Source organism: Polypterus senegalus, chromosome 18, assembly GCF_016835505.1.
Source record: "Polypterus senegalus isolate Bchr_013 chromosome 18, ASM1683550v1, whole genome shotgun sequence".
NCBI lineage: Eukaryota > Metazoa > Chordata > Cladistia > Polypteriformes > Polypteridae > Polypterus > Polypterus senegalus.
Window position 1 is genome coordinate 85374800 of NC_053171.1, and position 14128 is coordinate 85388927.

A 14128-nucleotide genomic window follows, 5' to 3' on the forward strand; every position below is an offset into this window, starting at 1 on the left:
GTGTTGTATCTATTCTCTGTCTTCACAGACTTATACTTACTCATGAGGCGAGGTGTCCATTTTCTATCTTCACAGGTTAATAATGAGATATTTCTGTCGATTTTCTATCCTTGCAGAAAAACGCTAACACAAGAGGTGTTCTGCCAGTCTGCTGTCTTTCATCTTTCTTTTCCCGTGTTCATTTATTACAACTAGAAGACTTCTTTGGTGAGAGTAGTTTCATGAAAGAAATGTTTAAAGAGTTAATTGCAACTCTCAATATGTGTATCAAGTCTCGCAGGGGCTTCCATTACTGCAGGGTGTGTGGACTTTGTTTCTCTTAGCAGAAACCACATAAGTCTCTGTAAACCAAATCAAATCCCTTAACTTGAAAGTGTGCCTACTATTGAATTGTGGAAATAATTCTTTTCAATTATAGTTGTTAAATGCTTTAGAAATGTCTCCACTACAGGGAATCTACTACAGAGTCTAGAAAATAGTTTGTATTCCCTGTATCATTTTTCATACTTAAGGATGTCACAGCCCTGGATCTGAATGCAGCACAATAGGAAATTGTACTTGCGGGTCACAGATTCCTCTTCAAAAATGACTATAGTACACAATAAAACAATGAAAAGTCATATTTTTAAAGTATTAATCTCCAAGGATCAGACCTTTGGCAAGCACTTCTGACATCTAACATGAACAGGATAGGTTTACACATTGTGATGAATAAATATTTACTCTTTCCTTCTTGCAAAATTGCACATGCTGGGTCAAGTTGCCTGGGGAGTGATGATGGATAGCAAAATCTGAGGTTGTGCCACAGAAACTTAATAATAGTAAGGGCAGGACTCTGGCCAAGCCACTCGGAGACATGAATTGTTTTCATTTTGATCAACTGCAGTTTCACTTTGGCGGGGCCTTTTAGATCTTACTTATTTGAAACACCAATCTTTTTCCCAGTTTTATTTGTTTGGCAGAAGGGTGTAGGCTTCTATCGAGTACTTCTCAGTACTGTGCATTCTTTACAGTGGCGACGGTATGACACGACTCATGGACTCTGTTCAACTGGAACCACTCACACCACTTAGCCTAAAGGCCAAAAATTCTCACTTTAGCCTAATGAGACTTCACTAGCATCCTCAAAGTGATATCCTCTAAACACTTTGTAGGTAAAGGTATGATTTTTTTCACCAGCTTCTTGCTTGCCAAGTTCTCATTAAGGTGCTTCTTGTTTTATCCTTGAACATCATCTTTACTTACAGCCAGTCAGTTCCGTATCTCATTTGATATTTTGAAAAGTAGAGAAGGTCAGGATAATGGGCCAGAGCTTGTAACTGCACTTTTAAAACTATTTTTAAAGCTATCGTGGGGCCGCATCAGGAGTTGGCAGGAGGAGGAGTATAGGAACCTAATCAAGGACTTTGTTAAATGGTGCGACTCAAACCACCTACACCTGAACACCAGCAAAAACCAAGGAGCTGGTGGTGGATTTTAGGAGGACCAGGCCCCTCATGGACCCCCGTGATCATCAGAGGTGACTGTGTGCAGAGGGTGCAGACCTGTAAATACCTGGGAGTGCAGCTGGCATAAATACCTGAATAAATAAACACTCAAATCCGCATGGTGTGAGTATTCAGTAAATGCAAAGGATCTTCAGGGCTTAGGATTTTGCTTATGTTCTCAGATTCTGATTTTTGGTTCACCTTTGGGCTTATTTGATCATTTTGATGTTTGCTGTTTTCTTGGTTTTTACCACTTGATTTGTGGTCCCTTTTAAATCCCGGTCCTTTGCTATTTTAAAAACAATTACTGCTAATTATTAAAGTAGCAGTATAAAAGCCACCTCATGACAGATCATCCATCATGACTTTATCATTGTGTTTATTTTTTACTGTTATTTTGTTTTTGACACCACCAAGGTCACTGCCATTTTAATATTCTTGATATGTTGCATTTTTACAATACAACACACATGGTATCATCACCTAACATTATATAACATGGTGATGCCCAGGGACTGATTTTTAAGACCCAAAAACATCCAAACTCTGTGAAAAACCTTCTTATTTTTTGCATCCAGCAATCAAAGAAAACTCTTTTTTTTTTTTTTAATTTTGTTTGGTTTTGCTCTTAATAAAGCAAAATTTTGTTTAGTGAGGCATTTCCATCAGTTAATTATGCTTTTTTGTTCTTTAATTTGTTACTTTTATCTTGGCCTCTCTCCTTCTTTTTGCTACAATGGCATCATATTTTATCAAGAATCAGTTACGATAAAGCTATCTATTAACATGTTCATTGTAAGTTAGTGCCATTTTTATTGTTTTTGAGTTTTATGTGTGATATTTTTTACATATGTTCCATTTTGTTTATTATAATGTATCTTTTTAAATGCATAACTCTTCCTTATTTGTGGTTGGAGCCCCCAGGGGTGAGGCATCCTTGACCGCACCACTTCTAAGCCCTCCCTCTGGCTGTTTAAGTCAGCTGAGAAGGCTCAGGAGCAGGAGGTCATTTTGTTTATTGTGGAGATCTGTGAGTATTGCTGTTTTTCATTGGATTTACTGGTTTTTGTGGCTTTCATTTTTCTGGCTTATGAGTCTGATTTCTGGATAGTGTTTTTACATGTGTTTGCTGTATGATTGTCCTTTAGGCAGCTCCTTTTGTCTTTTCTTGCTCTGTTGAGCAAGTTCCTTTATTTTTCTAATTTTGATAAAGAAATCTTTCATTTATAAATACCCCCTGTTTCCCTTTGTGTTCTCAAGTCTAGGGTTGATGGTTATCATCCCTCTTGTGAGGCTTTTTGATATATTTGTGGACATTTTGTGTTTTTTTTTTTTGCCAACTCCCCATTCTTGAGGGTTGCTCTGGCTGAATGGTGCCTGACTGAATTTAGGTGTGCCTGTTCTTAACAGGAGAGTGAAGTTGCTGGCCTGCTCCTTGTGCAATTTTTGGAGGCCTCACATATTTTTGTGGCACCTCACTGTTCTGAGGACTTGGATTTGATACTCTTCCTGGCCACTTGCTCTGTGACGCGTTCTCCCTCTGTTCTTAGGGATCAACATTCTAAAATCATGTATCTTAATTTACATGTGGTCTTGCCTCAAGTGAGGGTTTTGTGCAGGGCCGGATTAAGACCCTTAGATGCCCTAAGCACTAAGTAATTTTGGTGCCCCCTTACACTAGTAATTCAAAATATTAAAACAATAACAAGCTAGAAAATAAAATTTTAATTTATTATCGAAAATTTGAAATTAAACAAAACATACTTATAGTAAGAAGGAAAATAATATTTATTTTTGTATGCTTCATTTTATTTTTGTCTTAATAATTTTCTCCTACTTTTTTCCGTGTAAACTCTTTGATTAGATCTTCATAATCAATCTTACGTTGCACATTTACTTCTATACATAGTAGAGATAAGGCATCCAGAATATGTTATTTGAATTATTATGTGGCATTCAACACACTTACGCATTTCATAAACTGAATAATACAGACTTTTTAATTCCCAGCTTACTGCTGATGCTGAATCATGTGCTTTTAAGGTGGGGGCAACTGACAAGTGCCGTATGAAGGACTGTATGAATTCTAGGCAGGACGTAGAAAAAAGAACTATCCGTAAACTACATTATGTAAAAGTGAAAATCGTACAGCTGATTACTATTAGAAAAAATTATTGATAACTTTTTTACTAAGAAAGATTTAGTTACAAAATTTTCACAGAATATTCTTTAAACCTTATATTAAGAATGTGAATAACAGATTTGCTAAATAATGAACGCAAAAGCCATAAATAAATTAAATAATAAAAATGTTAAAAATTCATGACAGTTAAAGTCGTACAGCAATGTAATGCTTAGAGCGGTTATATGCATTAAAAACTGCAAAATTGCCGCCTCCATGTCGTAAACCAAACGACTTTAATTGTTATAGTACCTAGGGGTCGTGAAAATTGTTGTATCAAAATTAGACTAGGACCAAAATGTTTGTGAAAATCTCTAGTTTTTGATGAAGCAAATCGAATTCCAAAATATTAATTAGCGCAGATTTTGTTTCAGCTTTTCTGAAATTTTTTACATCTCATATTTAAGGATGTTTTAGGTCTCAAAGTGAGTACCAAGTGGCTTAAATGGCTACAAATATTAATTTTATCTGCCATTATTCTAAGAATTCCAAATTATCCAATCTCCTGCCAAAACCTGTAGAAATTAACTTTAACCCCAAAATTGATTTAAAGATTTATTTTGTGCGACACTGCTTTTCAATAAAGATCTGATCGTGTTTTTATCATTACTTGAAGAGAAAACGGCATCCAAAATTTTACAAATTTTAATGTTTGGGGTTGATTTTAAAGGTTGTTTTGAAATGTATGATTTTCATTTTGACATGAAAACCATAGATTTACCATTTTGATTATTTAATTTATTTAAGGCTTTTGTGTCAATTTAGCAAATCTTTTTACACATATTCTTAGTACAAGATTTGAAGAATATTTTGTGAAACTTTTGTTAATAAATCTTTATTAGTAAAAAAAATTATAAACAATTTTATCCAATAGTAATCAGCTGTACAATTTTCACTTTTAGATAATGTAAATGAATTTAAAAATATCCAAGAATAGAATTAAATAGACTTACCAGAATATTTTTTCCTCAAACTGGGACGATTTTTTGTTTTCGCGTAAAACAGAAAATAACGCTTTCTACGCACTAGAAATTTATTTTAAGTTAAATAACAGATAATTCATGAACCACAACAATTACGTGATCATTTTTAATCAACTATTAACTATTATTTAAAAAATATAAAAACATTTTGTTTTGAATCAAATTATTTTCACAATATTTTGACATAACATGGCGTTTAAGTTAAAAACGGATGGATATATAGATAAAGGTTTGTTAACACATTTTTATGTTCTTTTTAGGATGAGGACTTTTTGTGTGTTGATGGAAGCATGCCTTCAATGGAAAATGAGGATGAATGGGAGGCAGAAGACATACAGAACTCAGAATCTCAAACATCCGCGTTAGTTTTGGATATTGCTGCTGAAGGTCATGTCAGTAGTTCAAGTCACGATGAAGACTTTAGCTCAAAGGAAAGAAGTTCTGTACTTGTTCAGCATAATGAGGATAATAAAGAAATGGAAGTCTCTGAACAAAGTGGATCTTCCTGGCTTGGATCTGGATTTACTAACTGGCTTGGATTTGGAGAACAAAAGGGTCAAGAGGCAAAGCCTGAAATAACACAAGAAGACTCATTTAAAGGCAGGAAAATTGCATTGGATTTAAGTGATAACATACGTGAAGATGACATTGTGGAAATAATGGAAACTAAAAAGCCTGATCCGATTGATAATGGATTATCTAGTGTTTTAAATTTTGACAAAAGGGAGACGGTGCAGTTGGAAGACACCAAAAATGTCATGCCCCAGAAAAATGATAAAATGGGCAAAATAAATACCGTAAAAGAAGGAGAGGAGAGTACGTTTAAAAAAGATAATCAGCAACTACATATGGGACAAGAGTCTAGTTCTTCTAGTTGGATTCCATTCAGCATAAGTAAGGTTTTAAGCTTAAGTAGGGAAACAGATGATAGACAGACCCATGAAAAGAATGAGAATATTAAACGTGATCATGGAGAAGATGTGGAGAAAGTATTGGATGAAAAAAAACAAGAGAAAAAGATCAGCGAGGACAGCATTGTTCAGGATCATAATGACACCATTAAGGGCCACGACCATGTACATGCTGAAAAGGAGGAGCCATTACCTTATATGCAGAATGGAGAGCAACTCTCTCCAAACTTTGTGTCAGAGAATAAGAAAAATGAACCAGCATCAATTCAGGAAGACCAAATGAAGGATGAACAAAATAAAGAAGAGGAAAAATCAGGTTGGTATAGTACTTTTTATAGCAGCGTTCTTGAGTTTGGCAGGGAACATGTTCAAGTTTTCAAGAAAGATGTACCTGAATCTTCACATCATGAATACTCAAAAGGCATGGCCACTCCAGGCCCTGACCAAGAGACATACTTCACAGGGAGCGATGAAACAAAAATTGAGGCATCTGTGACTAACAAAGAATCTGAAGTTTTGTTCAGTTTCAGAGGTGTTCAAAGCATATTGAAAACCTTAACATTTAAGCAAAATGACCAGTCTCTGAAGACGACTGGACCAAATCTGGAAAGCACAAATGAGGCAATTTTAACAAACAGTGTAAGAAATCAAGTTATTTCAGATTCTGCAAGAGAAACAATTTTGATGGAAAGTCAAGAAGTGTCAAGTGCAGAGAGAACAAATGAGTTAAATCGAAATCACATTGAGGCTATTAACACTAATGATTTTCAAAATGAAGGTTCACTCTCTGAAAGCGCCTTAGAGCAACAGACAGACAACGATGATTTTGTGAAGTTTAAAGGGCATGACCTACATCTAGAGGAGCGCAACCCCTTTAACAAAGAAATAAGCAAATCCAATGACTGTTTAGAAGATATATGTGCAACCACAGAAGAACAGTTACATTTTGAGGTAAGTGATGAACTTCTAAGTGAGACATATGAGGGGCAAAAGGACATTAATAGGTATCCTCAAGCTGAAGGATTCAATCACCAAAATGTAGACAACTTCGCAAAAGACAGTACCAGTATTATTACATCTGGAAGTTCAGGAAAACCTTTGATGGAAGAAAAAAGTAAGGAATCACAAAACAGTCATATATATTTTTATGAAAATTACAAGAATGGAGTAACCTTAGCTAAGGATAAGCCATCAGCTACAATGGATATCTCAGACCTCAATGAAATGGTTTGTGAACAACATGAAGTAACCTCCGACATATATAACATGAATGAATCTAGCCAAGACACTCCTCTTCACACAGAAATAATGAGCAAAATAAAAGAACAGCCAACTTTTGCCAAGCATTTGAATCCAAAATTTGACTTCTACTCTTTGATTGTCCCAAAGTGGAAAAAATGCTTTCCTCGGGATTTGGAAGAAAAAAGATATACATCAAAAATGCCATGCAAAGCATTCATTTATAAAGATGCAAGTCAAATATCACAATCAGAGCAAATAAAAACAAGAGTAAAGGAAGATCAAAGCCAAGTTCTCCAGTTGCCTTCAGTCATGGACGGGGTAAGCAAAAATGATTTCACTGATACCACGAACAATCATGATGTCAGTGTGGATAAAAAAGAGCCAGAATATTTCAAGAAGGAGGAACAATCTGTAAGTGGAATGGAGGAATCACTAGAAAGTAAAGCCGTATCAATTCAGGGGCAAGATCAACATTCGGAAGTTCATTCTAGTGAAGTTTCAATAATAAATAAAGGCAAAGACCAAGACGTTAGTGAAATGGAACTCCAAGAAGGCTATTTGATCCATTATAAAGGAAGACTAAGTATAGTCACTGATAAACTCAAGACCCATATACGGTCAAAATCACAGCGAGAGGAACGGGAACATTCTTGTAAGAACTTAATTTATACCTATGACAGAAATAATTTGGACCATGTTACAGAGGTTTCACGGACTTTTGAAGAAAACAAGGAAATTATGCAGAAAAAGACTGAAGACGATAGCTCCAAAATACAGACTGCAGTTCATAATGAGGCAAAACTGGATATTAAACTGAAAGAACACAATAATGAATGTGTGACCGCAGCATCTGACAATACTTGTTTGCCTCAGCAAAAACTCTTTGAAAAGACAGAAGCATCTACATCCTGGCCAGGGGACAAGATCAAAAGTATAAAACATGAAAACATTACTTTAGGGAATGCACTTAAAAATCAGGAAAGCAATGTATCACAAGAAACTAACGAACCTGAAAGTCAACAACATAAATTGCCTAAGCAAGAGTTTACTCAGATAGAAAATGAACAGCAAGAAATTGAACTGTTGTCTGTTGCAGAGGATAAGGGCCAAAAGATCTCTGAGACTCTTCGTCAAGATTTCTCTTCAGTTCTTCTCAATGATGTCCATTTCCAGCAAACTAAAGAAGCCATGACAAAAAATAAACTTTTTGAAGTGTCTCACAGCAAAGTTTCAGTGGAAACGTATGAGGAGAAACCAACAATTGATAAAAGCAACAAGGACATGATAGTGGAGGAAGGTCGTCTGCCATTTTCTGCCATTAAAAAGCCATTTAAACAGCAACTAACAAGAGTACAAGAGATAAACACGTCACCATCTAAAGCTGTCTTACCTAATGGTGATGTAGAAGATCAATCCAGAAATTTAGGAAACAATAAACAACATGAATCAACTAACATCTTAGATTATGAGAAAGACATTTCTTTGGAAGAACATAATTTTAAAGGGCATATCAAACATTTCCATCCAATAGAATCTTCAGAAAATGACAATAGCATTGTTCAGTCAGATGTTAGTAAAGCTATGGCTAGGACACAAGAGGAAGATGTTCAAGAAAGAGATCATAAAACACATTTTGGAGTGTCTACCCAAAGAACACCAAGAGACAAGGAAATCATCTCCAATCACTGATCTGTTTTCTCAAGATGTCAGACCAAAACTTCTACCTTTCAGTAGTAAACAAGATTTAGAGTCTACCAAGGATCTAGAGAGGGTTAAACAATTTATGAGTGAAGAAGACATTGATTTTTCAATAGAGGCTTTTGGACTGTCCAAGCTGCTGTGCATAAATAACTATCTTGATTTTTCCAAGACTTTGAATGCGAAACAAAATGAAATGGATGGCCTGAATATAATTTGTGATTTAGAGCAAAATCTAAACAAATTCTGGGACAAGAGTGCCCGTGACATTAAAACTACCGGAGAGACGCACATGATGGCTAGTGACATTCAGTCAAATGTCATGACTCTTCAAAAGCTAAAACACATCCTGTCTACTTTAAAAAGTAAATATGCTACACATGTTTGTAGCAAAGAAAATCAAGGTACTTGTTTATTATTTTCAAAGCACGTGGCCAGTTGTCTTCTTCTAATTCGCTGCCTTTCTAAATGTGAAGGTTAATCCCAAGCTTTGAACTTGAATGCTGGAAATCATCAGAGGCTATAATAGTATAGTCTGTATACCAGTATAATAATTAACCATATTTATAGTAATTTTAACTTTTTGTATATTATTGTAGAGCTAATGAACATAAGAACATAACATAGCATAAGAGGAACATAAGAAATCTGACAAAAGAGTGGAGACCATTCAGTCTGTTAAGCTGGTTTGTTAGCTAATAGCTAAACTGTCACTTTATCTTGTTCAGATACTTCGTAACGTGTGTCGAGGTTTCTACTTCAACTCCATGTCTCTGTAGTTTGTTCCAGATTCCTAAAGCTCTTTAAGAAAAGAAGAGCTTTCTGTCGTATATGTAATTCCCCTTAATTTTCACTGGTGTCTGCGAGTATTTAATCAAAACAATTTGGCTAAATCAAATTTATCAATGCCCTTGAAGACTAGGATTAGGTCCCTACACGGTCTCCTCTGCTCAATACTTGTCAGCTTTAATTCTGTGCGTCTGTCAGAGTAAGACATGTCCTTAGGTCCTGGGATATGCCTGGTTACTCTCTTCTCCACAGCTTCAAGTGCTTTGCTGTAGCATGGTGACCAGACCTGCACACCTGGGCTCACCAATGCACTATATAGTCTGAGCATAACGTCTCTTGAATTATATTCGACAGTTTGTACAATATTATTTAACATAATATTTGCTTTTGACGGGTGGCACAGTGGTAGCGCTGCTGCCTCGTAGTAAGGAGTCCTGGGTTCGCTTCCCGGGTCCTCCCTGCGTGGAGTTTGCATGTTCTCCCCATGTCTGCCTGGGTTTCCTCCCACAGTCCAAAGATATGCAGGTCAGGTGCATTGGCGATTCTAAATTGTCCCTGGTGTGTGCTTGGTGTGTGTGTGTGTGCCCTGCCCGGGATTTGTTCCTGCCTTGCACCCTGTGCTGGCTGGGATTGGCTCCAGCAGACCCCTGTGACCCTGTATTAGGATTTAGCAGGTTGGATAATGGATGGATATTTGTTTTTTAATCACTCCTGAACATTGCTTAGACGATCAGAATGTTGTGACAATATAAACCCCTAAATCCTTTTCAGATGTCATTTCCTGTATAGCTGTGTCTCCCATCTTGTATTTTATAATTAGATAGATAGATACTTTATTAATCCCAAGGGGAAATTCACAATTGACGTCATTTTTTCCACGTGTAGCAATTTGCATTTTTCCTCTTTAAAATGTGCTTTTTTGTGTTTGCCCAGTTCTTTTTGAATTATTTTTCCTACCTCCTCAGTATCTGCCATCCCTCCAGTCTTTGTATTATTATTATCTTCATCATTTTTTTTATTGTTATTATTACTATTACAGAAGGAAATTGACACCATATGATGTCACTGTTTCTTCTAGAAGAGACAGAGAGAGAGAGAGAAAGGTTAGGAGCACACACTGATAGAGCGCATTGCCGCACCCACCACACGACAAACCAACTCAGGATCCAGATTAGGACCCAAGTGCCACCATGCAACAGGTGACACCTCAGCACCACACTAGTTCAGATGGAGTGGAACAGTGTGAGGTTTTTTATGGTGGCTGGAGTGCCAATTCTGCCACCAACCTCCCAAGTTTTTTTCCCTGCAGGTTGGAGGGCCTACAGAAAATTGCCTTAAATGTAAATCATAAACAGCCAAGCTAAAATATCATAATCCTATTTTATATGTGGACTATGCAGTTTAATCATTTACTATACACCAGTCAGTCACTGAAGGCAACACACATCAAAAGTGATGGGCATATGCACAGTACAGTACCACTTCCTTGGGTTGTGCCCATGCTGCTGCAACTTCTTCTGGTGTCTGGAGGACCTGACATTGGCAATCCCGTTAGTGGTAAACGCTTAGTTTCTGTTAATGTCAGTTGGCAAACGTTTATAAAATTGGCTGCTTGAAAAGAAACAAAGAAACAGTTTCCTGTATTTTCTGCTTTTGTAGTTTCTCAGGTTCAACAAGGTATTCCTTTCACTGCAGTATTACTGCCTAGTTTCATTTTGTTTTTCTTAGTTGTCTTTATGAAAGTCTTTTCAGCTTTTTCCTTCATTGACAATACCTGTCTTACATTAGTAATATGGTCAGTGACATATCTGCACTAACAAAACAAAGCAAATTATAGAGACTGACTCAAGGTAAAATAATAGGGTCTCGGGCTTAGACATTATAGTTGGTATTTGTGAGTATGTTTTAGTAACACTGCCCATTTGAAATGAAACAAGTATGCTGTGGGTGCCAGGTATACAGCACTTTCTGTTCCATACTGAGTGTAACTATTTGTTATTAGATTTTTATACTGAATTTTTAATTTTTATAGCTCTTTTACTCAGTACCAGCACCAAATTGTCTTGCAATGCTGATAAAACTGCAATCAGTTTTAAACCTGGAATGTTAAAACACAAAATATATCAATGAAACACTTAGTCACAAGTGAAAAGTAAAAATGCACAAAACTACCAGTAGCATATATTGAAAACATTATGGCAAGAGGTTGCAAATGTCTTACAGTACATGAAAAAAGGTCAAACTCACAAATTCTCTCTCTTTTAGATGAAAACATCCCAGGCTGCATCAGGGAAGCTTGCCAGGAGACAAGAAAAAACATAAAAGCAGATAAGTATGAGCAAGCCAGAGAGCAAAGCCAATCAGCGGCAGAAGTGCTGAGCTGGAAAGGGCACCCCGAGACTAAAAGCACCGTCACTCCCATCGTACCACATACACGAGACATGTACACTTCTCTAAACAGTACGTATGATTTATGTTTCCAATTAATGCTGATAATAATTCCATCATGGAAGAGAAGTCAAGATTAAACACAATATATTTTTGTTTTTTTTTAGCCATAAAAGAAGGTGGAATGGCCATTCTTAAGTCACTGCAAGCATCTCGTCTTTATCAGCCATTCCGATTATGTCTTGAATCATTTGGAAAACAGGTGAAAAAAAAAGTGTGCTTCTAAAAAGTATGATTTAATGTGATATTTAATAATTTAATGTTAACATGTACAGCATCACAAAAAACACTGGCTACCAATAGACACAGATAATTCATTATTATGACATAACATTTCTCAAATTTGCTAAATCCAATTCAGGAGTGCAGGGACCCAGAGAAATTCTTGCAAAAATGATTAGATAGATAGATAGATAGATAGATGGGAAAGGCACTATATGATAAGATAGATAGACAGATAGATAGAAAGGCAGATAGATAGATGATAGATAAGGCATTGATTAGATAGATAGATAGATAGATAGAAAAGCACTATATAATAGATAGATTGATAGATGTGAAAGGCACTATATAATAGATAGATAGATAGATGGGAAAGGCACTATATGATAGATAGATAGATAGATAGATAGATAGATAGATAGATAGATTGATAGATATGAAAGGCATATTAGATAGAAAGGCACTATATAGATAGATAGATAGATAGATAGATAGGAAAGGCACTATATAGATAGATAGATAGAGGCAGATAGATATGATAAGAAAGGCACTATATAGATAGATAGATAGATAGATAGATAGATAGATGGGAAAGGCATTAGATAGATAGATAGATAGATAGATAGATAGATAGATAGATAGATAGATAGATAGATAGATAGATAGATAGATAGATAGATAGAAAGGCACTATATAAGATAGATTGATAGATGTGAAAGGCACTATATAATAGAGATAGATAGATAGATAGATAGAAAGGCACTATATAATAGATAGATTGATAGATGTGAAAGGCACAGATAGATATGAAAGGCATTATTAGATAGATATATAGATATGATAGATAGATAGATAGATAGATAGATAGATAGATAGATAGATGGGAAAGGCACTATATGATAAATAGATAGATAGACAGATAGATATGAAAGGCATTATTAGATAGATAGATAGACAGATAGAAGATAGATAGATAGAAAGGCACTATATAATAGATAGATTGATAGATGTGAAAGGCACTATATAATAGATAGATAGATAGATAGATAGATAGATGGGAAAGGCACTATATGATAAATAGATAGATAGACAGATAGATATGAAAGGCATTATTAGATAGATAGATAGATAGATAGGAAAGGCACTATATGATAGATAGATAGATAGATAGAAAGGCACTATATAAGATAGATTGATAGATGTGAAAGGCACTATATAATAGAGATAGATAGATAGATAGATAGATAGATAGATAGAAAATAGATGGGAAAGATAGATAGATAGATAGATAGATAGATAGATAGATGGGAAAGGCACTAGATAGATAGATAGATATGAAAGGCAATATAGATAGATAGATAGATATGAAAGGCATTATAGATAGATAGATAGATAGATAGATGGGAAAAGCACTATACAAAAGACATACAGACCTCTTCACTTTCTGCACACTTTATTGTGCTGTAGATTTCATTATAAATGGATATTTCTCCCCGTCGATCTACACTCAATAATGAAAAAGTGAAAACATGTTTTCAGAAAAGTCGCCATATGTTTTAAAAATCAAAAGTTGAATCTTTTTGCCACAGCAAAATGTCTAAATACTTCTAAGAATGATTTTTAATAAATTTGCAAACCTTTCTAACAACATGCTTTCACAGTGTTATTATGAGTTATTGAGTGTAGAGTGACAGGCAAAGATGTCAAATATATCAATGTATCTTTAAACATGCAACACAATAAAATGAGCAGAAAGTAGAGATGTCTGAATACTTTCTGAATCCACTGTAACTCTATAGCTAATCACAGTAATGGGTACAAAGTAATTCAAAACAATATAACATAATTAGCAACAAATAACTTCAGAACTTATAAAAAACTATGCGCACAATAGTTCCGATAAAAATGACAATATTATCTTATAAATGTAAACGTATATCTATATGTACAAGGTGGTCCAGATCTAATTATGCAGATCCTGATCGTCTGGATGACTTTGATTTATGTGGGGACGATTCCAGTTCGGCGCAAAGATGATTCTTCATGTCGTCAGTTCGCACACTTCTCGATGGTCCAGGATTTTTCGGGTGATTTTCTATGTAATAAACTTAATAAGTTAGAGCGTAATGAAAATTCTATAATTAGATTTGGATCACCCTATATATG

General features: G+C 35.4%; 1 protein-coding gene across 4 annotated transcripts in view; it reads left to right on the top strand.

The window, feature by feature from the left end:
- The window catches only part of ctage5 (CTAGE family, member 5), an 83842-nt gene that overhangs the window by 14024 nt on the left and 55690 nt on the right, over positions 1 to 14128 (top strand). For 3 of the 4 annotated variants that reach the window (XM_039742169.1, XM_039742167.1, XM_039742168.1), the window contains exons 4-6: positions 4913 to 5879; positions 11558 to 11752; positions 11848 to 11942. In XM_039742169.1, the coding sequence (XP_039598103.1) occupies positions 4913 to 5879; positions 11558 to 11752; positions 11848 to 11942 (1257 nt within the window). Of the gene's footprint in view, positions 1 to 4912; positions 5880 to 8393; positions 8908 to 11557; positions 11753 to 11847; positions 11943 to 14128 lie in introns of those variants that run through there. The other variant, XM_039742171.1, reaches the window with a different exon arrangement.